Here is a 24,721-nt window from a genome sequence, read left to right as displayed (position 1 = left end):
TACAAAAGGTGCAAATGGGGAATTATCTGCCAACTCTGTACCTGGCAGAATCTATACAAATTAACCTGCAGAAAACACCCACTCATGGGATAGCAGGCATATATACGCAAGAGAAAACTTATATATGCATGATACTCTTTTCCTGTGATTCAAAACACTCTATATTCTCTCGAGATGCACGAGTTAACTTTTCTATTCCTCCCTCTCTTCCACGTTTGCTGCACAGTGTGAAAAAACTGAGATGTAGAAATGAACCTAATAATGTCCATTTGAAGGGGGGAAGGCAACTTTACACATCTGTTAACAAAAACAGTAACTCTTGACAATATCACTAGCAATCTTACTCCTATTTTATTTCTGCTGAGCGATAATAACTGCCACCATCATGCCTCCACTCCATCTGACTTGCATGGCTGGTTGGAAACCAGAGCAGACCTTAAAAGCAATACCGAAATGTTAAGAGGCAGGAAATTCAACTTGCGGCCTCATGTTGTGAGGTGACAGCACCGGCTGCTGAGTCACAACCAAGTCTCCTAAAGTACTCTTGGGTGGGGGTGGGGGTTGCCTCTGGGGGCGTAAGTCATCTTTATTCACTTTACAGTTCTACAGAGGTTGGAATTTCACCAAGGGTCCCAGACAAGTATTTAAAGTTTGGAAGAAAGTTTAGTTTTCACATTGATTTGCTTTTTCCAGTTAAGATTTTGCTAATCTGACAATCTACAACAGTCTTAGGCTCTGGCAAAGCAGCAGCGGTATCACATTTGAGAGTATGGCATAATGGGTTCTCTAAAAAGCATTAAATCTAATAGAATATAACTAAAAGGCTCAGGAGATGAAGCAATTACTGTCTGGCTGGCCTCCTAGGACCTCAAAATTCCATGAAGTCACATTTGTCCTTTGGCAACTGGAACATGTGTTCTCTGCTAGGATTTGCAGTCTATCACCATGTTATGCAACTATCTTTGGGGACTGTTCCTTCAAGCACAGTTTACAAACACACTTGTACATTGTCGTCAGAAAATGGACCGCAAAGGGGCACTCTGTGTTCTGCATTTCGTCTCTTCTCAACAGAAGATGAGAAACTCTTCTCTTCTTCAGTCGCACTCTGTCATTACAACCTCGAACGCCACCTGCCAGAAGACGTCAGGTGGCTGATTGTTCCTGGAATAGCCAGCCAAAGAGATAAAGCATCCTGCTGAGCAATAGCTGGTGAATTATGGCATAAGAAAACAGCACGGTCTGCTTACTGACAGATATCTCTAACTGTAAACCAACCACGTCTTAAAAAGTAATATCACTGATTTGAAGTGTTTGAGCATTACTTGTACTTGTTTCATTCTTTAGTGTCAGTTACTTTATTGTAAAAAGAAACCATCCAGACATGTTTGACTGTGAATGACGTCATATGAATATAACAACTGGTGTGTGCATGTACTTGGAATTTTGCCCCGCTCCCAAACCAAACCAAAATCCAGGTTTTCAGATCAAATTTCATTTCTAGGATGTTTTCCGGTACAATGCTTTACACAAGGAAGATTAGATTATTTTAACTTGTTGGATTTGAAGGGAATCCAGAGTATGGATCATGTTTTCTTGTTAAATGTTTAGAAATTTTAAAAATACAAATGGCTTTCTCCACAGAGGCAAAAAGCACTTAAATTTAATAATGCACTGGAAAAGAGGCACTCTGTACAGCTAATTACTTAGAAACACTGACTGTGGGAAAGTAAGAAAAACACACTCACACACACAAATAGGGTATAGCTACTTATAAATCCTCACTTTGGTTTTACTGTGTTATTAAACGGTATCATTTTCAGCAGTACATGTATCATTTGCTTAATGAGCAGTCATGATGGGCTGTCACTTGTTTGGCTTCATTTTTTTTTTCTTCGTGTTTAACATAATTGCACATTGTGCTAAAACATTTCAGCAATTTGCATATATCTAAGTCTGGCTAACGCCTACATAAATGCATCTTTCGACATCTGTACGCCACACACGTGTGGCTCTGAGCAGCAAAAGAAAAGTCACACACTAAGCAGAACATATACTACCAGTCAAAAGTGTGGACATACCTTCTCATTTAATGGTTTTTCTTTATTTTCAATATTACTTACAATCAAGATTCTCACAGAAGGCATCAAAAACTATCAAAGAATACATAAGGAATTATGTAGTAAAGAAAAAAGTGTGAAATAACTCAAAACATTTATATTTTAGCTTCTTTAAAATAGCCACCCTTTGCTTTGATTACTGCTTTGCACACTCTTGGCATTCTCTCGATGAGCTTCATGAGGTCGTCACCTGAAATGGTTTTCCAACAGTCAGTCCAACAGGAGTTCCCAGATATGGGAGATCTGCAGTCCATCTCATCCCAAACCATCTCGATTGGACTCATCAGACCAAAGCACAGATTTCCACTGGTCTAACGTCCATTCCTTGGGTTTCTTGGACCAAACAAACCTCTTCTGCTTGTTGCTTTTCCTTACTAGTGGTTTCTTAGCAGCTTTTTGACCATAAAGGCCTGATTCGCACAGTCTGCTCTGAAGAGTTGATGTAGAAACCATCGTAGGGCTTGATGGTTTTTGCGACTGCACTTGGGGAGACATTGAAAGTTTTAGCAATGTTCTAGGCTGACTGACCTTTAGTTCTTAGAGTAATGATGAACTGTTGTTTCTCTTTACTTAGCTGATTGTTTCTTGCCATAATATGAATTCTTGCATTTGTCAAATAGGGCTGTCAGCTGTGGACCAACCTGACTTCTGCACAACACAACTGATGGTCCCAACACCATTAGGAAGTCAAGAAATTCCACAAATGAACCCTGACAAGGCATACCTGTGAAGTGAAAACCATTTTAGGAGACGGCATCATGAAGCCCATTGAGAGAAGGCCAAGGGTTTGCAGCGTTGTCAACAAAGCAAAGTGTGGCTACATTCAGGAATCTAAAATAAAAGGCATATTTAGAGTCATTTATCATTTTGCTACATAATTCATATATTTGATGCCTGCAGTTTGTATCTACAATGTAGAAAGTAGTAAAAATAGAGAAAAACCGTTAAGTGATAAGGTGTATCCAAACTGCTGACTGGTAGTGTATGTAACAAAGTCATAGTGTTTCAAGTCCCTGGTACAAGATACTAAGAATACACTCACTGGTCAACATGTGAGGTACACCTGTCATACTACTTGTGAACTCAAATATCAAATGACCCAATCACAAGGCAGTGACTGAGTGCATTTAGCCATCTAGACACCATCAAGATGACCTCGTGAAGTTCAAACCGAGCATGAGAATGGGGACGAACGGTGACTGGGCTTGTCTGAGTATTTCAGAAACTGCTGATCTACAAGGGTTTTCCCATAGAGCCAGAGAATGGAGTGAGCATCAGTAGTGATGAACATGTCAGAGGTCAGAAGAGAATAGCCTGATTGCTTTGATCTGATAGGAAAACAACTGCAACTCAAACAACCACATCATATACATGTCCAGCCAAAGAGTCTGCAGCAACTGTGTGATGCTGTCATGTTGATATGAACCAAAATCTCTGAGGAATGTTTCCAGCACTTTGTTGTGCCATGAAGAGTTAAGGCAGCTCTAAAGGCAAAGGGGTCTCCAACCCGGCACTAGCAAAGAGCATCTAATAAAGAGGCCAGTGAGTGGACACAAAATGATATGTTTGACTCCTTGCTTGGATTCACCCAGTATTCCTCCCTAATGTGATGTTTGTAAATGGTAGTACAATACAGTACAAATCACAACAAATCTAAGTGGGATTACTATAACCTACAGGCACAGAGTGTCCATTAAAATTGCTTTTGGGTTCACATTGTAGTAGTTTTACACAATAATTTCACTTTTTGAATCTAAACTTTTCATTTATTCTATGTATTTATTTTCAAATTTAAGCATGGTATGACAGTCTGTGGTTTTACTGTTTTCTCACTACTCATAAAAACAAACTCCAGGTTGCAAAAAAGGCTTTTATTCATAAACACATGATATATTGGATTAAATCTCCCTTTCCTCCCATGCATGGAACCAGCCATGTGTATAATATTTTCTCAGACACCCAGAAAGGCAAAAAATAAACACTGACACTAACTGTGCAGCGCTGCGTTTCTGAAAATAGCATTTCTAATTAGTTAGCCACAGTGACTGCATTTGAATCAGCACAGTTTATATCAGCAGGCGGCGGTTTACACAGTCTTCATGCAAAAACAATCTCACTGATTATTCACCGAAATCTGGGCCATTTCTAATCAGCAGTCACACTAACTAAGATTTGAATATAATTAACCTACATGGTGCATGGTATGAAGTCCACCACATCAAAGACAACCAAACCTCTAATTTAAGAGGTCAGTCTATTAGCTGTTAGGCTTCGAGAGAGCCACACTCCCTCTGCCAGTTCCTTAGTTCTCTCTGACAACTTCCATTCTGCCCGGTAGCGTAAATCATCCCTCTCTTCTCCTGAATCAACAAGCTCAATCCTCAGGAACATTTCTTTCTCCAACATCATCGAAGCCAGCACAGAGTCTGCAGCTTGTCTGCTTCTCGGTAATCTGGGAGAGGACCGAGACACCCCTCGACGAGTGGGCGGGCCACCTTTAACCCCTCTGCTTCTGACATCGTCTTCCTTTTGCTTCACCAAAGACACATCTCTGCCATCTGAGGCAGATGTACTAGAAGAACTCTCATTGGTTGATTCTGAGGTGAGAGATGACTGCGTGTCCTCCAATTGGTCAAGATCCACTTGGTAGGCTAATTTCTTATTACTTTGTCTGCTGATGGACAGACAAGGAGGCCACCGGAGGGAGAGACATTTTGTCACCGCCAGCCATAATTCTTGAGGCCTGAATAAACCTGACCTTGGCTGATCTGTGTCACAAAAACTGTTTCTTTCCTCCATTTCTGCATGTTCTCCTTCAGAATCCGACTCCACCACCTCTCTGACGGAAACTCTGTTCGAGTTCTTTGGTGACAGTTCCTCTTCTTCACCTTCATTTTTTGACGCTACCTCCTGATCCTCCCCAAAGCTGAAAGAACTGCTGAACCTCTGGCTCCTCTTCATTGCTCTTTCTGCCTCCACATCAGACTCCGACGATGAATCTCCCTCTGACGAGCGTCCACACGGTGACGACCATGGCGGATGATTCTCTTCAGACTCAGAGGAGCTGATTGCCCTCTGGCCTCTCCTCATACTTTGGTAAACAATTCCTCTCCTCCAGCTGCCCAGTACTACTCTTCCTTTGGCTTAACAGCGACAGATTGACAGAAAAAGAAGCGAAGTAGTAACAGCTATCACAACAACAACAGCAGCCGCAGCAGCTCTGCTAGCATGGCACATTCTGACATAATATCTGCTTCAACAGGCACAGCTATGCCAGTGGAGCTGGGCAGTGATGACGTTGTGATGTCATGTGCCCACATGCACACATACACACACTCTTGCACAAATCCCCTGCATGCATGCTTCAGTCGAGTGAGATGTGACTTGCCTCAAAGGGAAGTGATGTCACATTGCATGATGTCATACCTAGCCTCGAACCAGGAGTCTACAAATGGTCTGTGTTTGTGCAAGAGCGCAGATGGTGGAAGAAAAAAAAATAGATGCCCTACCCTTGAAATTGACCTAGATGTGCAACATGGTAGTCGTGATAATGATTTTCCTTTCTATGCTTTATTCTTTGTGCTACAGTTGCGATGATATGCGTCAAAAATAGTTTGTCTATTTTTGTCACAGGCTACCAAAATATACATTAATTAATTGGGTAAATAAAGCATAAAATACTTAAAGTGAAAAGTAAAAGAATGATTAAAATCACTGAGTTGCTCCAGATGTTTTTGCGTTTGCCATAAATATTGGTTTATTTGTCTAATTGTGTTTGTGTGCATGTGTTTACTTTATTTTGGGGTGCTGTAGGACAAAGAGAGAATTTTTGAAAGCTTAAACCAATAACAGCAACAGCAGCTGTGCTTCTGCTGGAGCTCTGTGTGTTGTAGCAGTAGTAGAGTATGTGTTTGTACGTGTGTGTTTGTGGTCTTATGAGGGCAGTCTGCTCAGTGAGTCCCAGACTAACAGCGAATGGTAGGTCACTGGCTATATGCTTGCTTTTCCATTTATGGTCCTGGTGGCTGCTCAGACGTCACGTCTCTCTGCTCATTCACTGCACACTTTCTTGCATCACCTCGGGGCAAAAGGACATTGCCTACTCCAAGCTGGCTGACATTCTCACACACAGAAAGACACACATACATGTTACATCAGATAAAAATCTGTTGAGTCGACGTTTGAATATAGGCAGCGATGTGTCGTTGAAGGGAAGAGAAATTGATAATGCCTGAAATGAGAATAATAACATTTCTCATACTGATTTTATCTGATGTGATCAAAAATAAAAACCTAGTATTTCTAGTCTGGACTACTGTGATTCATTATTATTGGATCGCTCTAAAAGCTCCCTGAAAAGACTTCAGTTGATCCACAATCCTGCAGCTAGAGTACTGACAGGGATTAGAAAAAGAGCACATATTTCTTCCATATTGGCTTCTTCTGATAAATCCCTGTTAAATTTAAAATTCAATTTAATATCTTTCTCCCAAAATCGTGAATAATCAGGCCATGTCATATCTTAAAGACCTCTTAGTACCTATCCTAACAGAGCACTTTGTTGTCAGACTTGTGGATTACTTGTGTTTCCTAGGGTATTTAAAAGTAGAATGGGACCCAGAGCCTTCAGCTTTCAGGCCCCTCTTCTGTGGAACCAGCTCCCAGTTTGGATTTGGGAAAGAAACACACCCTCTACTTTTAAGATTAAACTTTTAAAAAACTTTATTTTTTGATAAAGTTTATAGTCAGGGCTGGATCAGGTGACCCATTAATCCTCTCTACTGCGTAAAGTCTAGGCTGAAGGGGTCTTCCCATGATGCACTGAGCGTTTCTTCTTCACTCACCTCTTTTCACTCTCTATGTGTTTACACACCTCTCTGCATTTAATCATTAGTTACTATTAATCTCTGACCCTCTTCCACAGCGTGTCTTTTGTCCCATCATCCTCTCCTCACTCCCTGTCGCAACAGATGGTTGCCATTCCCTGACCCTGGCTCTGCCTGAGGTTTCTCCTCGTTAAAAGGGAGTTTTTCCTTCCCACTGTCGCATACCTGTTTACTCTGTTTGTGTTTTTGGAGCCCGAATAAAAATTTATGGTGCTACCCGGATTGGCAAAATCTATCCGGAACCCGAGTTTGGGTGAAATCACTTCACTTGTGTCGCAAAGATTTTCATGGTGTAAATAAATTAAACCTGGATCCTCAGGTAAGATTTAAATGTGATAAATCGGAAGCTAGCACAGACAAAAACACGGCTGCCAGGAAATTACTTCATTTGAAGAAAAGTGTCAGTGCTTTTTGGCATTCAAAAAGTGATCCAGATAAAAGGGCCACAGAACACATTATACATCTTTAAATGTGCAGTATGTAAAGCTGAATCTTATTTTCGCATCCCTTCCAAGTAAGTGCTTTAATACAATATCTGGATGATGAAGTGAGTGTTTTTAGGACTCAGCGAGGCAGTAATGCAGTGGCCGGGGAGTAGAAAAACATAGAGAGGCACACTGCATCTACTCTAAAATGTCCGCTGGCAGACAAACTCAGAGCTTGGCTGAATACTATGTCTCCATAGTTTAAGTGTGGCTGCAGCTTTCTGCAGTGTCTTATCTGGCATCACTGCACACTGATGCTGAATAATATATCATGAAATAGTAAGATGTGAAGAAATGATGAGGTAGAGCAGGCTGAATTATTAAGTCTCTCTTAGCCGTTTTATCTTGACTTTTTCCCCCACCTTGACACACTATAATCAAACAGTTTCACGTTCTCCAACACTCAAACGCAGCAGCGTTATGGAAAAGTTGAAGTTGCTAATATATATTAAAAAAAAAAATCACAAAAAGCTTTGGATGGAAAACAGCAAACCAGCGAAGCTGAATGCGCTCCAGTTATGGGAGTTATTTCTGGACTGCTTCCACATGCATTATTCACACGAAACGAAGGGTAGACGGTACACAAGCCATTAAACTCACCCGGAGATCCGCACGAGCTCGCTGAAACATCACAGCCACGAGGACAAGGTGAGTTCAGGTGCATGCAACAGGCGAGCCAGGTGAGGGCGCAGTGGACTCCTCGCAGTTCAAGGCACGGGAGGCGAGCTCGAGCCCGAGCGGTGTGCGGATGATACGCCACTTCTCATTGGCTCAGAGTGTCAAATAGGCGGTGCTGTGCGCGGCGTTTCATTGATATACCCTACAGCTGGTGGCCGCGGACACCAAACGGAGTGAAAGGGCTAAGAAAGTGATGACGGCTTGATGTAGAGGGGTTGGTTTTTTTAAGCGAAGGCTCGAGAGTTGGTTGATTGTTTTAAAGAGTGGCACACCAAAGATTTCCAGAAACAAACAGCCAAAATGCTCTGCCACGTTACTCGTCCGGATTCGGTGGTGATGGAAGTGGAAGTTGATGCGAAGGCGAACGGTGAAGATTGCCTCAACAAGGTAAAGACGGACAGCACGTTTTATTCTTCTTTGTGTCTTAATGTGAGAATAACACGTCGCCGTATGTGCGTCGGTGAGGCAGCACGGCTCGGGTTGTCAGAAAAATATTTTCTTATGTTTCAGTCAACTTCACCTCTAATGTGTCGCGCTCATTTATGAGTCGACTATATGTGGTGAATAAGACCGAAGAGCCAAGTTTCTGCACGATTAGAAGATTTTATGTTTTTATTTCTTTAATTAATTAATTCGCCACAGCTTCACTGAGCTTCAGCTTTAAGCTACAACAAAACTGTCACCTGCTTTGTTGCTTGTAGCAAACAAGGACTGAGGAAACAATGTTCTGAGCGCCAAGTGCAGAAAAAAGGTCAACTTTTTCTTCTTTCGTGTGTTTCTTTTCTTTCTTTTCTTCTTCTAATTTTTTTTTTTTTTTTTAAATAATACAAACCCTCTAAAGTGTCACTTCTGTCAAAAAGCCACGGGGCTGAAACACGTAGAAAAAAGTTTTGTTAGGTTGCTGGGAAGCTGCCGACTGCCACTTCAGGCTCCTTCGCTTAGTCAGAGGCAGATGGCTTTGTGCAGGTTACTCCAGGTCATCCTGCCGCCTCTCAAGATGAAACTTAGCTTTTCACATCTCTACCCACCACCACCCCCAACTCAACATGGACACAGTAGTAACTGTTATTTCCTTTGATTGCCATTTCCCCTCCTCATTATGATGTTAATCTATTTAATATGCACAGAACGAGTTTTATCTCAGCCTCCTGGCTCCCTGTGCAGACTTTCAGCAGCAGTTATGTAATAAACCCATGGTTGCTGCCGCCGGAGGAGCGTGGGATTGCGGGCTTGATGAGCCCCTGTACCCCGGGAGGGGCTCCAAGTTCACTTCGTGAGCTTCAGAATGTTGATGGGGGTTTGTGTGTCGGAGTATCTGCAGTAACAGCAGTACTGGTGAATTTCCTTGTAAAAATAATAATAATAAAAAAAAAAAGTCCAGTGGGACTTTACTCAGTTGGTTCTCATCACTTTCCACATGACAAGAAAAGTTATTGATTGCCTCTTTAAAGGAGCTCTTCACCAGCTGTCACTGTCCTGTGGTGAAAAGCTTCACTCACTTCGTGTGTGTGTTTTTTGTGACACCCCCCCCCTGCTTGTTTCGTCTTTCTTCAGGTTTGCAGAAAGTTGGGCATAATCGAAGTAGACTACTTTGGGCTGCAGTTCACAGGCAGCAAAGGAGAAAACCTGTGGCTGAATCTGAGGAACCGCATCAGCCAGCAGATGGATAATTTGACACCCTGTCGGCTCAGGCTGCGGGTCAAGTTCTTCGTGGAGCCCCATCTGATTCTGCAGGAGCAGACGAGGTACTTTGAAAGCTCGCACGCTGTAAAGACACCGTGTGCAAGGAAATTTGCTCATAGGCCTTAGAACAGCTATAACTGTGAACTACTTCCTCTTATTGTTTTGAGTGTGTAAATGTGTTCGTCATCTCCTCTAAAACGGGTCAAAGAAATAACATCTTATATTTTTTTTCATGTACATGACTTTAATGAGGCGCACGTGTTTGGGGAAACAAAACAAAGCCACCATTGGCGAGTTCCCAGAGCATAATCTGATCACTGTTTCCGACAAAGCGAAAATGCCCTATAGTAACCTCTTCCCCAAGCCCTTCCGGGGTTACTATAGGTCATTCTGGTGAAGCGCCAGGCAGGAAATATGATCCAGCAGCTCTGGTGCTGTGTGCTGCTCTGAGCCTACCCCCAGGGACCCTCTGTGTGACAGCCAGGACCTCTCGTCACTGCTCCCATTCAACTCGAAATATCTTTTTGTTTCGATTGTCCGTGGCCGTTTTTTGCGTGAACAAAAGCCCTCCCGTTTTCTGTTTTTTCTGCAGATGCAGTTTGGGGAAAAGCTTGTGTAAGGGGTGCTTTCCCTTGCGAGAATACGCCGTCAATTAGAAACACGGTTGCAGCTGAAGTTTTGGATAACTGTTGTTCACTTTCTGTGCTTTATTGGTCATTAGACAATGGCAAGCAAAGCTGCTGCTACAGTGAGTTGACATGTAGTTTTAACATGTGCCCTTCTCTGCCAAACTAGTTTAAAAAAACAAGTAACAATCCCAGGCATGTCTGAATGGGTAGTCCCCTGCCCACACACTGTGAAGTTATAAATGGAAAGTGAATTTTCAGCCCTTGAAACGAGTCCCAAAAACTTGTTTTGAACACTAGTGTGATGGAGTCGATGTTATGTTCACCCTGGGCGATGTGATGAGTGTTTGATACCACGGATATGAATCAAGGAAGCACTTGAACTGCAGCATTCCACTAGAACTATTTATTAAGCTAAAGTGTCCCTGTTGTTCCCTGGTTCGCCTACTGCTCCGACTCTCTCTTCCTTCTCCCTTCACCCTGCTCTATCCAATGTAAAAAGAGGGCAATTCTACGGTTTCTTTATTTGCTGCTGTTGGGTGATTAAACTGTGCCCACTCCCATTTCCTCTCTGTCTGGCTCTTCTCCCTCCACCTTCCTATTCCACTCCACTGTAGCCCATATTTGGCAACCTTTTGAAGAGGAAAGTGAAAGGACAGTCAGGGGGGCTAAGGGCACGGAGGACACTTGGCTGCCTGCGCTCTGACCTCCAGTAGATTAGCAGGAGTTATCAGCAGATGGCTGGTGTTTGCTCAAGACTTGGGGGGGTGGGGGTGAAAAGAAGTGAGATAAAGATTTTAAATTGCAGGTAAGGTCAGGTGGGTCGCTGCTAATAAATACTCGCACATGTCACACTCCACCACGCTGTGAGGTTAGGTGTTTAATTTCGGCTCAGCCTTCATGCCAGCCGTCTGCTCAGATGTGATATAATATGAGGGGTGAGCGTGCAAACGCTGGCATCAGTTTTTAGAGATAAGGCCAAGCTGTTGAAGTTAAAGCAGCAGCATTTTGAGGACAATCACACGTGGCTCAGAAAATCCTTTTAGTGCATTTAGAGTCGTGGCATTTCTTTCAAAGACTCGCATCATTTTTTTTTTTTTTCTTCTTGATAGCAGATTTTTATCTCGTCTAGTTGCATTTATCATTATCTTTGTCTGTGAACAGTCTACATAAGAGAGTGGCATGCAAGGACCTTCTACACCAATTGATTTATTTTTTGTACTTGTAAAGAAAGGCAAAAGGACCAGTTTTAGCTTATCGTGTAGCTACAATGCACAGATGGTTAACGTCATGCATCGTTTTCCTGAAAGATGGGTTTTGGAGGTTTTTTGTTTGTTTTTGTTTTTTTTGCATTGTAGAAAATAAATTCAAAATTTAAGCAAATGGTACTTAGAAGACAGACTAGCTTCCCTTTTCTTGTTCTGTCACCTTTGACCTAGTTAAGCTACACGACTTCCTGAAAGTTGCTCTGAATGCACACATGCTCTCATGACACGCCTCATGACACAAAGCCATCTTCTACAGCCCACTTTTTAAAACACTTTTGTTAGTCACACACCCACAGGCCCTTTCCACTGCAGCAGAACATCCAATAATTATTTTGAGGGCATTTGTGTACCCATCTGAGTATCTTCTGCTGCTTTTTACCCTTATGTTCAGTTGAGCAATAAGTAGCAAGTGTGTGCGAGCTTGAGTAAATATTCCATGCAGAGCTTAGAGGATAGCCTTGCTACCGTCGCTGTCCCCTTATGGGCCTTTATAGCCCTTACATAACCTGATGAACCTGCAGAGCTGCTTATATAAGCTGCTGCGCACTCTGCTGCTGCTTTAAGCCTAGCAGGTCACAAGTGTTAACCCTGCATGTGAGCATTAAAAGAAGCCTTAATGCTCAGATGCAGCCGACTGTTTGGGCACATTCTGCCAATTCATTTTAATCTTTGGTAGGGCCTTTTTGCTAAATAAATGTGACATTCAAAACCAGAATTCATAGTATTTAAGAGGGTATGCTGTGTGGCTGTATTGCAGGGCTTAAATTTAGCTTGCATCTGTGATAAGTGTTCCAGACCATGCTTCTAAAACCTCATTTACTTTTTGATCTGTTTGCTTTTTTTGCAGACTTGTTTAAAATAGCTTGCCTAGAACAGTTTATGCTACTGCATAAAATTGACTTGGGGTGGCTTCTTTCCATCTCTCTATCAGCTTGTTTGTTTTTGTGTATTTTTCTTCTGTTTGTAAAAGTTCTTAGTTGCATAAGCTCTTTAAAACATCCAGCATCAACTGACCTGTTACTGGAATAATGCTGCTTTTATTGGTTAAAGGATGCTGACAGAAGGGCCTCAACAACCGCCTCTATTATCTGCATCATTAAACGCTACTTGCTAAAGGGCGTTTATAGTTTAAATATGTGAATGTTTTCCCCTTCATTAGCACTCCTGTTTAGCATTCTGGTCAGGCAGTAAAAAAAACTGGATGGCCCCAGAAGGCACAGCTATTAGCACAGGCTGTATCAGAGGTCCTGGTTGTTAACCCGTGTGCCTCCTCTGGGTTAAGCCTTTGTTTAACTTCAATCCAAATCAAGTGAGTTTTATTTTAATTGATTACGGCTTTTGAATAAAATGTTCATTTGAATCACTGTTGTTCATGATGGTGACACAAGTAGAAAAGACAAGGACAAACCCTAAACAGTTTTTCCCTGAACAGTCTCCTCTGTGATGAATCACAGGACTGGAAACAATTGCAGACTAAAAATATTTGGCTTTAACTTTAAAGACTCTTCACTGCTTGTCTTTTCTCTTACCGTGCACCATCTTTCTTGCATAATGCTGAATATTGTCTACCCACGGTGGCTGTAGACAAAATTAAATTGGAATTTTTGTCACAGACTTTTATACCTGCTGCAGGCCTACACGTACATAGCCAGAGTCGAGCCATTTCTGGGCTGTGTGTGAAGAAAAAGCTCAACTTGACTGCATTTCTTTTGTATTCTGAGCAGATCGGTTTTGTTTTTAATAACGCACAATTTCAGATAAGGACTATGAAGAACGTGCCGTGTCTGACAAAGTTCATACGCGGCCTCTGAGAGTGAATGTTCTACAAAAACTATTTATGCAGGTCACACTCGATTATCGTTTTCAGGTCATTGTGGCATGCTACACAGACGATTAAGCCAAGGATCACATATGATGCCTGTGGGTCTTCTAGTGTTGTTTTTATCTGCAAGCTCTACAATCAGTAATTCTTCTCTTCCAGCTTCTGTATAAATTTCTTACAGTCTGTTTGTTGTGCACTTGAGTAACCTTGCCGTGGTTCTTTTGAAGTCACAACATGACAGTTGTTATATTTTTATGGCACCTGAATTTGATGCGGGGCAGTAATGGCAATATTTTACCAGCCAGTTGCTTGAAACCCAAGAAGTGTGGCAGACAAGCAGTGGCTTTGTTTTAATACAGTGTTGGATTTCAGTCCAACTTGTCAGTTCAAAAGCAAGTTTTATTTAGCGCTTGGCATTAATGCTGCGCAACTGTGCATCAAACTATGCGATCAAACCGCCCACAGCTTCAGAGAGGATGATGAGCAGAGGTAACTATAGTTCACTGACTGCTAGTAACCTCACGACACATTGCTTCTGGCAGGGTGTTATTTGACTAACTTACAAACCGCATTGTTGAGAGTCCAACCGATGAGGTCGGAAACTCTAGTAGTGATTGGCTGGAAGAAGTGCAGGCGGAGGTGTTAGGTTTCAGTTTGCGGGGACGTTTTGTTCTCCTGTGAAATGAACCGGCTGACATTCAGCTTGGTGGTTGGTCAGGGCACCAAAAAAAAAGATGAAATGGTTTTTATAGATGGGTGGAACATACTGGAAAGAGTTTAGTTGACTTTGAAAAGTTCTGTTTTCTTATTCAGAGCAAATGTATTTAGAAAAAAATAATAATTAAAGGTTCTCACTGAGTTGCTGGAGGGGAAAAAAACCATTCCTTTAGGGATATTTCAGTGTTTTCAAATGGTTCAAAGACGGAGCAGAATAAATCAGCTGAAAAATTTATCTTCATCCCTCTTAGCTCCGCTCTTTGGCCGGTGACCTATTTTGAAATATTCGTTCTCAGGGCCCAGGCCTGCTTTAATTGAATTATTCCACTTAGGCAATCAAGTATTCAAACACTTGTACAGCTCTTCACACGACGATCTCCACAACATCCACAAGCGCCGTTTTGAGTAGATTTCATTTCACCTGTGCTCTCTTGGCACTGACAAGAGTGTTATGACTATAAATGAGTAATCCTTTTAAGACTTTGTTTATGGGTTTTCTCCATTAAAAGACAAAGCAATGGGGTGTATACAAAGTAATACAGTAAAAGTAGGCCACGAGACTTTGGTCTCTGTGCACATTTCCTGGCATTCAGTCTGCATGTGTGCGCGCTAGTTGGGGTCAGCCTAGAGAACAAAACAAATGCTGAGATGATGGCTGCAGCTCTAGAAGTACTTGGTTCAGTAATGATGCATGTGCAAACGTATCTGGATAGTATCATGCATTGCTCAGAGAGCTGTCTAGCTGCTGATAAACGGCTCTCCGGTCACTCAAAGGGGGGTCACAGTGACTAGATTCTTTATCATCTGCTTGGAAACCAATTTGCTTGGGCCTGAGGGGGGTTTATTTGTCCATTTCTGTTGTCTTTTGTTGCAGTTATAAAAGGCGCGTAACCCTGAAGGATTTGTAAAAGACTTAACACCATTTTATTTTTATGCATCCAGACATACTGAGTCACAAATCCTTCCTTTCTTTCTCAGTGTTTCCAAAAGGAAGCTGCACAGTAAATTTAAGGAAGTCTGCCTGAATTGGATCAAGACCACATCAACAAATCAAGCTCAACTCGCATGTTGGGTTATATTTTGAGTTTATGGGCTCTTGCTTGTCTAATAGGAAGGACCTTGACAGGTGCTGAGACTGCCTGATCCTAGCACAGCTGTCTGAAAAGCTCTTTATTCAACAAAGAGGTCAGGAAGTCCTTGTCTTGTAACTAACTGGGGCAAAAGTGATAAAACTTGCTTAAACCAAGTTATATTTGTGACTGTGTGGTGTTGCTGTTCAAATCCAGTGTTTAAAAGCACAACAGCAGGACGCGTGCACTTGAAGCAGTTGTGTGCGGAGTTGTTTTTGTGGTGTTCAGTGGAGTGCATGTGTGTTACCTCTGCCTCAGGCTCGTCGGACAGGAACGACTAGCGGTGATCTCAAGTTACCTCTTCAAGATTTTTCTTCCTAATAGTTATTTTGGCCTGAGCTCAGCAAAGCACGCACACCTGTTTACACACATCTGGCTGCCCACAACACTGAAATAACAGAAGTTTGGTGTCTTACCCTGCAGCCCGAGGGAAGGGCCCAAGAGTGCATCTCATGGCACACTGACACAAGTCGAGCAATGTTGAGGTAAAAGTTTTGGGTACGTCTCCTCTTTGTCTTGTCTTATCTTATCGGCGCCGCGATAGCCAACAGGTCTGCACTCGTGCTGAAGGGCACTTTCGAAATTTTAATTGCCATTCTTGGCAGTAATGTACATCTTGGCAGTCCCCGCTTGAACTAGAGTAACCTCTGCGGCTTGCCCTATGGTAACCCTTTACGGCAACCTGTAGTAACCTCTCCGTCAAGTCGGTCCTATTGTTTGCGTCAGGCAGGTAGCTAACGAGCAGCTCGCCGTCACATGACGCCTGCTGGGCTTGACACAATAGATTGCAGTGTTTGTGTGTGCGCGTGCTGGAGGGAATGGGATGTTTAACACCATATCAAAGCAGTGTTTGTTATGCCTGAGGCTAGTCAGCTGCGGGGTTTCGTTGTTACAGTCTGGCTTTATCTGGGATGGTGTAGACTTGACTGTTTGTGTGCCCCACAGCTGCTTTTTGCTGCTGGAAGCACTGCGAATGTGTTGGAGCTGTCTGTTTTTTGCATTGCGAAGCTGATGCACTGCGTGTGCGTATTCTGTGTGGGCTCCTCCTGCTCCCCTGAGATGACAGAGGAAACGCCACATCCATGTCTTCTGTAGTTCCCATAGGGGTTCTCAAGTAGATGCGTTTTCCACATAATCAAAACAAAGGCTTTGTACACACGTAATGAACAGTGTGGTGAGTGCTGCTTCTCCACTCGACTCATAAATGTCCTTGTAAACCTCAAATATCCCGAAGTCACGGTATGACCTGATTTGCACAAATGAAAATGTCTCTCTTGGCATCATGCTTCAAAGGGAACTTTGGCCCAAGGCAGGTTTGCTTTAGTCGAAATAGCGAGCAGTTTGAGGCACAATATACTTTAAGTCCACATCAGGAATATGGAGCTCCAAAAAAAATGTTGAGAGGAGAGAAAAGTGCATTTTAAGTTTTATTTGTAGAGCATTGGAGGACTAAAGATGACAATCAGGATGTTTGCCCAGTGGAAGCTGCAGAGCAGGTTTATAGACAGTTACTTTGTTATAGGTCGAATCGAGGAAGGATCGTTTGGGTTACTTGCGTTCAGTTTTTTCATGATGTAAGAACTGAGTCACTTAGGGTGTTCCTGTTGACGTATTGTCTCCTGCTGCTAGAAGGAAGAAAAGTCCTTACATCTTTTGGTCAAAACAATAGCAAGACATGTCAAGACTTGTGTTTTTGGAGTATGGAGCTATTTTCCTTGACCACACCAGAACTGGGTGTTCTCTTTTAAAACATTAACTCAAAACAATAACAGTTCTTGTATTTGCCCACTGTAAAACTTCCACATTTCGGAGCAGGAATTTTTCGTTTTTAGGCACCAGCATGAGTAACGACATAATTAGGGTTTAAATGGCTATGTCACATTTTTGGCAAGAAGCCCAAGAGATGGACATGGATTACAGACAGAGCCTGGCCGGCAGTCACGTAATCGAGCCCCAAGCAGTGAAAGTTCAGTTTCCCATCGAGCTGCAAAGTCTAAATGTGCATGACATTAAAAAGCTGCTGTTTGCATCTTTAACTTTTTCTCAACTTCTACTTTTAGGGTTTCCAGTGAAATTACACTTAAAGGAAGTTAGTGGTGTGTGTTTTTGAGGAAGTTGTAGAAACGGAGAGAGTGCTTGTAACCGCTGAATACGAGCCAAGTGGTTTTTCCTTCTGCTGCACACACAAACAGTTGCAGTCTGTGATGGGATTTAGGCTTTGCAATGACCACCTGCTCTGACATATGTCTGGGTGACTTAAATATCACACATGGAAGTTGGTTCTGCATGACTATGTCAAAAGTAACAAATTAACCCCTCTGTTTATTTTTTAAGCCACTGGTTATTTAGGTAAAGTGTATTTAAAAAAAAAAAAAAAAAAAAAATCTCCCCTAGTGCTGAGTTTAGTGTGAAAAATTCTTATTTCTCCTTTTTCTGCCCTGTAGACACATTTTCTTCACGCACGTGAAGGAGGACCTCCATAACGGTCACCTGCGTATGGGCTCGGAACAAGCCGAGGAGCTGAGTGCACTCCTGGCACAGGCAGAGTTTGGCGACTACAACCAAAACACAGCCCAGTACTGGTATTCAGAGCTGTGTGGAGAAGAGCCCAGCCCCGCCACCATCGACAGGTACAGCACTTACCAAACATGAAAATAAAATGTCTTTGTAAATATGGGACATTTGCACAAGGAAGATGTACTAAGTTATAAATGATGCTGCAGCCTAACATTACCTCTAGTGAAGTTGGGTTAGTTTATGAGACAACTGCAGTTTTTATAGCCCACAAACATGCTTGCTAAGATGCTCTGTACCACTGGAAAGTCACTAAAGCTCGGCCCCCGCGCTATTTTTGAGGGAGGTAGGAGTCCAGGCGAGGAGGCATGATGAAAAGTAAATAATGGAGCATGGCAACGAGCCAAGGATGGCATAATGTGGCAGCTAATGGTCATCAATATTAAAATAATTTAAGAAATTAAATTGCTGTCTTAAGCAAAAAAGTCAGCAGTACAGTTAAACAGAACTGCCTTTTAAACTAGACTGCACTTTTTCCCCTACATCGCAGCAAATTTTTTTTCTCCTTTTCCAAGTGAAAGACTTAAAGACTCAGATAAGAACACATCACGCACAGCCACATGGTTGGTGTATGCTGTGTGTGAGCTAATGCACACACTGATCAGCAAACAGAAGCTGACAGGAGATCAGATAGCATGTGCTTGCAGGGTTTCACTAACAGAACCTCCTACTGTACATCCCTAACACTTTCTCGTTAAATATAACAAGGACGACGGTTTTACTGCGTTTTTAACGTCTGAGAACGTGGATCGCGTTCTGTTGCGAAATGTGACGCGTAGACGGGAAAGTGTAAACACGGCTTCCCCTTTTCTTCCCACATGTTGTGCAAATGGCCCCGGTCCTTGCTTGTTCAAAAAAATGTATACTTGTCAAGCGGCTTCTGCCAATCCTACTACACTGAACTTTGTGCGTTATGTTGAGCCAACAGCGTTCATAGCTACACCTACACTCAGCCTGTTATTTATGCAGACACGTACATTTGATGTCTCTCTATATATATTTTATAGCTCTATCAGTATGGTAATACATATACTCTTATGCTTTTCTGCAACTGACTAAAAACATTTATTTTTGCCCCTGCAGTATCATTTCTAGACACAAAACTCTAGAAGGTCTGAGCCAGGGTTCAGTGGAGTATCAGGCCCTGCAGCTGGTCTCCTCTCTGGAGCATTACGGCGTGGAGTGGCACTGGGCTCGGGACGCAGACGGTCAGAGGATGGCAATAGGAGTTGGTCCTGAAGGCATCGCTATTTGCAAGGAGGATTTCAGCTTGGTCAACAGGTACAATGGCCGACATCTATAGTAATAACCTCGTTTGTAATATAACTGCATGTTTGATAATACAGGATGCGGCAGCATTTAACAATTTCCTGTTAACTTATTTTAGGATAAGCTATCCAATCATCCAGATCGCCACCCAGTCGGGGAAAAGTGTCTACCTGACAGTTACCAAGGACACGAATGACAGCGTTGTGCTTCTGTTTAAGCTGATCAGTAACCGGGCAGCCAGCGGCCTGTACCGAGCCATCACAGAGACGCATGCTTTCTACAGGTGAGGGTTAGAGCCATATTTAATCCCAGATCAGTGACTCATGTATATAGTACACTCAAAGCCTATGTACTGCAGCTATGTGGCTGCATTTGAGAAGTGGTTCAAAGCTTTAAAACATCACTGTAAGTTATTGTATCTCAAATGTTGGAAATCATAGGACAAAGGCTGCAGCTCGCCTAATGTGGTGAGCCCAGATGAGTTTAAATATTAAAAAAAGCTTTTATGCATTGCTGCACAGCTGTGTGTGTGTCAGCAGTCTTTGTTGTTAGTCATTCACCAGTCTGTTTATTGCGGACTATCCTTCACTTAGCACTAGTGAATTATTAGAGAGGTGCAGTAAAACATAACCTAAAATGTGCTCTGTAAAAACTTGTTTTGTTCTCTTTAGGAGAGCATAAAGTGTCCCTGCCTGACCTGCTTAAGTAAATATGAAAGTAAAAATGTAGATTGGGCAAGACGGCTTTTAATAGCGATGAAAATATTTGACCATAGATGTATGTGTGCACCCAAAACTCTCTTTGCAGTGAGCAGGGACAGTTTGAGCTATGAAATTGTTCTCAATCACAATGACACAAAGACAGTCCTTTAGCTGCCAGCATAGTTTCTTTTTTGGTTTTTTTTGTTGTTGTTGTTGTTGTTTTTATTTTTTTTAAACTCAGATAAAGACAAATCTTCATCCTGCTTGCTTAAAAGCAAGATTTCAATGTCTTATAGTAGTAAATGGAACAGGATGGTTGCAAGTCACAATTTGTACCGATTATCTTAAACTGAAATCAAAGCTCAAATTCATTGGCAGTAGTATTAATGTCTTTTAATTATTTTCAGGTGTGACACAGTTACCAATGCAGTGATGATGCAGTACAGCAGAGACTTCAAGGGCCACCTCGCCTCACTCTTCCTCAACGAAAACATCAACCTGGGCAAAAAGTACGTTTTTGACATCCGACGTACCGCCAAGGAAGTGTACGACCACGCTCGGCGAGCGCTCTACAACTCTGGCGTGGTGGACCTGATGTCCCGCTCTGAAAGCAGGGATCGCTACTCTCCTTCACGCTCCCCAAGCAGGGACGGCGAGCAGGACAAGGGGCTGGACTGTGGCAGCTGCCAGCAAAGCCGGGCCCTGCAGGAGCGTCTGCAGAAGCTCAGAGAGGCTCTGCTGTGCATGCTCTGCTGCGAGGAGGAGATAGATGCTGCATTCTGCCCCTGCGGCCATATGGTGTGCTGCCAGACCTGCGCAAATCAGCTTCAGGTGAGGATTTCTCCACAGTCACACGTGCTGACAAATGACTCCTTAAAAGTGACTTTTGCTTGAAAATCAAACCGTTTCCCCTCCTACCTTGAGTTTTCAGTTTCACCAAAAGCCTTTTTTAATTATTTTAGCTCCAGATTCTTATCTTTTTTTTATTTTATTTTTTTTTATGGTCTTTTAAACAACATCCAAAGCCTTGCTTTACACTCTGCTGACCTGATTGTCCCCCACACTTAATCAGCTAAATGTGTCCCATCTTGTGGAAGCAGATGGTGTGTGTGAGTGTGCCCTTATGAAGGGATTATGTCAGCCAGGCAAATCTCTCTTCTATTAATTCAAATGGGAAACGTGACCCAACTAATAGATGTGTGAATCACTCCGAAACTTTAAGACAAAAGGAAAAGTTCACTTCTTTGGAAAGAATCACAGTTCAGTTTAGTTTTGTGGTTACGTTTGTTGCCCTCACTGCAGCACGATCGCAGTTGCACATTGAGGCCTATGTGTTTGTGAAAGTGGTGCAGTTTTCCTGTTTCCCCTCTTAAACAGACATATTTCAAATGCTTTTCTTCCTCGTTTCCCCCCCAGTTGTGTCCCGTGTGTCGATCGGAGGTGGAGCACGTGCAGCACGTCTACCTGCCCACTTGCACCAGCCTCCTGAACCTGACGTTGACTGACAACCACCAGCACCGCAGCAATATTCCCGCACCCATCCACAGAGACACGGCCTCTCCTCACACCTGCTCCACCACAGAGTATGAACACAAGCTCTACCACACATAAAGACGGCACCACCAAGAACTCCACTGTGAATACTTTGAAGTTACACCAGACAGATTTCATACAAAAGGAGGAACATTTCCTTTTTCATCAGCTTTTTCCTTTTTTTTTTCCTGCCTGAACTTCAAAAATGACCAAAAATAGAAACTCCTGAGCATATTTAAAGATCAACACACTCAAACTACACTCTGATTCTTTGTTTTTCATGATGTTCAGTTTGTCACTGGTTCATTAGTATTTTTTTTTTTCTTCCTTTTTGCTCTGTGTGTCATTCTGTCCAAATCTTGTCTGTTTATTTTATTTTTTCAATATCATTATGCCCTGCCACAGTATCATTTTTATTAAGATTAGGCTCTTATTGTGAATTAAATTATTGCATCAGTTGACCTGATACATAATTATGCTTTTGAACTTGTATTTTGGTTGAATGCTCCATCGTGAGTAGCTCCTAGCCCTCCTAGACTGGCTAAAAACGGTATTTACTTGAGGGTGTTTTTGTTTTTTAATAATTATTTTTGAAGCTTTGACATTTTAAAACTTTTATGTAATGGCTTGAAATGCAGTTATTTTTTCTTAATGTACCTTTTTTTGTTTGTTTTGTTTTTTTAATGCCAATGAGGAGGTATTTAGAGGTTCAGCAGCATACTGCTCCTGAATTTGGCACGCGTCACACAAACTGCAGTAAAACTACCGCAGTCTTCGTCTTGTTGTGATCAGAACTGAATCTTACTGACACTCCACTCAATTTCTTTCATAGACGGCTCAATCTTCACGAGTTTATCTCTCGTCTGGACAGAGATAAAATTAAAAACACTAAAGTGACTCTTGGCAGACACGGAACGGTTGTATCCAAAAAGAATTGGCATTTGTTGAACAGCAGCTGCTTCCTCTGAAAACCTCACCTATAAACTTCCTCTCTCAGATGTGCTAGTGAGTTTCGGTATTTTAGGGGTACTGGGACATCTGTATGTGCAATACTTGCTTGCCAAGCTTTTCATTTTCAGTTTTATTTAATTTCAAAGAATATTAAAAAGAAGAAAAACACATACACACCATTGTCACTTTACCAAGGAAGGTTTCCTCAAATATGCCTGGGCTTTGGCCTTAATGTAGCAGCAATGTGTTTATTATTATTATTATTATTATTATTATTATTACCAGCTTTCCAGAGTTTCTGCTAGGAAGATGAATCTTTTTGTCAATGCTGACACAGCTAAGCTCAGTCACTGCAGGGGAAGGACTTTTATTTTTCACATTGTACAAGTAGCGATTTGTTTCTGTTTTCTGAAGCAAATGCCACTATGCTCTGTTAAACGACTTGGAATTAAACCCTTTTTTTTATATATTGTGCTTTAACAGAAAGTATTAATAAAGTTGGTTTTTAAAAAAACTGAATTGTCTGTAAATTTGTGTCACGACCATCACTGATTCTGGCTTTTACACTTGACTGTCGACCAAGCTTAACTATACCTGTTGTGTAATGTACTGACTGACATTAAGAACAAGGAACTAAGCTGTAGAAACCAGGAGGCTTGGTGTTTCCCCCATCTAAAGGCTGGTACTTCCTAAAATGTTCCCATGTGCATAATAAGACAAACCACAAGGAAAACTGCACAAAGCTTTGTTCATTGTTACTGTGATCCTCTGCCTTCTGGTGAATTCACCCGGTGTTTTCATCTTTAAAGCAATGACACTCCACGGGTGCAGTTCCTCAAGTGGCCACTTGAGTTTTGCTCCAAAAGCAAGCCGAGCCCCCTGTAGAAGCCTATTGTCACTCCTTGTTTGGTGCTAATCCCAAATCAGGTCAAGTAAGTTAAGTTTTTTTGTTTGTTGTTTTGTTTTTTTGAGGATGCTCTAAGAAGTAACCAACCCTCAAAACAGGAGCTACTTTCAGAGAAATACAGTCATCAGATTGTCTGATGACTGTATTTTATATTTTGCATAATAAAGCAATGTGGATGTCCTTTAAATCCAACCAAAGTCGATGTCTGTCACGACTGAAGAAGTGCAGGACCATGACTGTGTTCCTTAAGCCTGCCGTGTATATTGTACAGTGAAAGATCAACCCATCATTTTCCACCCTAAGGCAGGGAGAGAGGTGAATAAAGCCGAGAGGCTTTACACTAATTAGAAATGACAGTCACCACTGAACTGCGATTAGTCTGGGAGTAAGAGTTTAAGTAGAGGAGATATTGATTAGCCTTCCTCTTCCCTCTAACGCCCCTGTCTTTCTCTGACCTTCTCGATAAAAACAGTGCTCTGTTTCGCTCCCCCCTCCTTCACTGCCATTAAAATACCTCCAAGGACATGATGACAGCTGGGAGAAGGAGCGCGGTGATTCCAACTCAGTGATCCGTGCAGAATTTGTGTCTTAATGCCGGTTTAAAAGCAAAACGGGTACCAGCAAATGAAACGCGACCTGAGAGTAAAGAGAAAATTAAAAATCCTCTCCAGACGTGTGGAAAAACAGTACTGCTTTCAACCATTTCAAAAAGCCCGTTCACCTCCCTGGATAGAAGTTCTTCACAAATTATTCTCACAAGTAAACCAAAAAGAAATGAGCCTTTAGTCTCAAACTGAGCAGTGACCTGTCACTGTATACACTGAGCCTTGAATAACCTCCGTGTGGGGTGAGGCTTCAAAACACGGATGCTTATGATCAATAGTTTATTTTTTTTTCCCTTGACACACATTCTCAGTCATGCACTTGTTGCCACAAACTGGTTATGTAGCATCTGCAGCAGTAATGCTTTACTCTGACTATTGAGATGGAAGCAGACATAAGAAGATGGTACATGCACTTTATGTGGTCATGAAGGGCATAGATATGGTCAATACACAGGCAGGCTGTGGTTTTTTGATGATGGTGATGGTATGAGGAGCTCAAAGTGTGCTGAGAAAATACACCATTACATCATCAACATAAGAACAGGCATTGTTTTTCCAATCTTCTGTTGTGCCAGTTTTGGTAGCCATAGCTTCCTGTTCTTACCTGTTGGGAGTGGCACCAGGTGTGGCCTTCTGCTTCAACGTTCAATATGTTGCGTGTTCTGAATATCATGGTTAAGATGAGTGCACGGAGAGAATATGCAAACTCCACACAGGATGGTTTGAATCAGTACATTCAAACCACGGTGGTTAGCACCTTTGCCGCCGC

The 24,721-nt window shown here is 42.2% G+C and overlaps 2 protein-coding genes across 2 annotated transcripts in view; one reads left to right on the top strand and one right to left on the bottom strand.

The window, feature by feature from the left end:
* dtnbp1b (dystrobrevin binding protein 1b) overlaps positions 1–8,228 on the bottom strand; it is a 65,833-nt gene extending 57,605 nt beyond the window's left edge. Inside the window, exon 1 of the mRNA XM_039605142.1 lies at positions 8,089–8,228. Within this exon, the coding sequence (XP_039461076.1) occupies positions 8,089–8,152 (64 nt within the window). The 5' untranslated portion in view covers positions 8,153–8,228. The remainder of the gene's footprint in view (positions 1–8,088) is intronic.
* An 84-nt stretch (positions 8,229–8,312) lies between these two features.
* On the top strand, positions 8,313–22,954 carry mylipa (myosin regulatory light chain interacting protein a). The gene is made up of 7 exons (XM_031742372.2): positions 8,313–8,553; positions 9,721–9,911; positions 17,857–18,042; positions 19,070–19,267; positions 19,374–19,538; positions 20,364–20,787; positions 21,373–22,954. Exons 1-7 carry the CDS (start codon positions 8,467–8,469, stop codon positions 21,565–21,567), a joined length of 1,446 nt encoding a protein of 481 aa, XP_031598232.1. The 5' UTR covers positions 8,313–8,466; the 3' UTR covers positions 21,568–22,954.
* Positions 22,955–24,721: the final 1,767 nt, after the last annotated feature.

This window comes from Oreochromis aureus, linkage group 22, assembly GCF_013358895.1.
Source record: "Oreochromis aureus strain Israel breed Guangdong linkage group 22, ZZ_aureus, whole genome shotgun sequence".
In the NCBI taxonomy this organism is placed as follows: domain Eukaryota; kingdom Metazoa; phylum Chordata; class Actinopteri; order Cichliformes; family Cichlidae; genus Oreochromis; species Oreochromis aureus.
This window is presented reverse-complemented; position numbering and strand designations above follow the sequence as displayed.

Bases quoted from the DNA above. Each gene is read 5' to 3' on its own strand.
- mylipa (XM_031742372.2), top strand. From the start codon at position 8,467: ATGCTCTGCCACGTTACTCGTCCGGATTCGGTGGTGATGGAAGTGGAA. The intron at 8,554-9,720 runs GTAAAGACGGAC...GTCTTTCTTCAG, and splicing joins GTGAAGATTGCCTCAACAAG to GTTTGCAGAAAGTTGGGCAT. The intron at 9,912-17,856 runs GTACTTTGAAAG...TCTGCCCTGTAG, and splicing joins ATTCTGCAGGAGCAGACGAG to ACACATTTTCTTCACGCACG.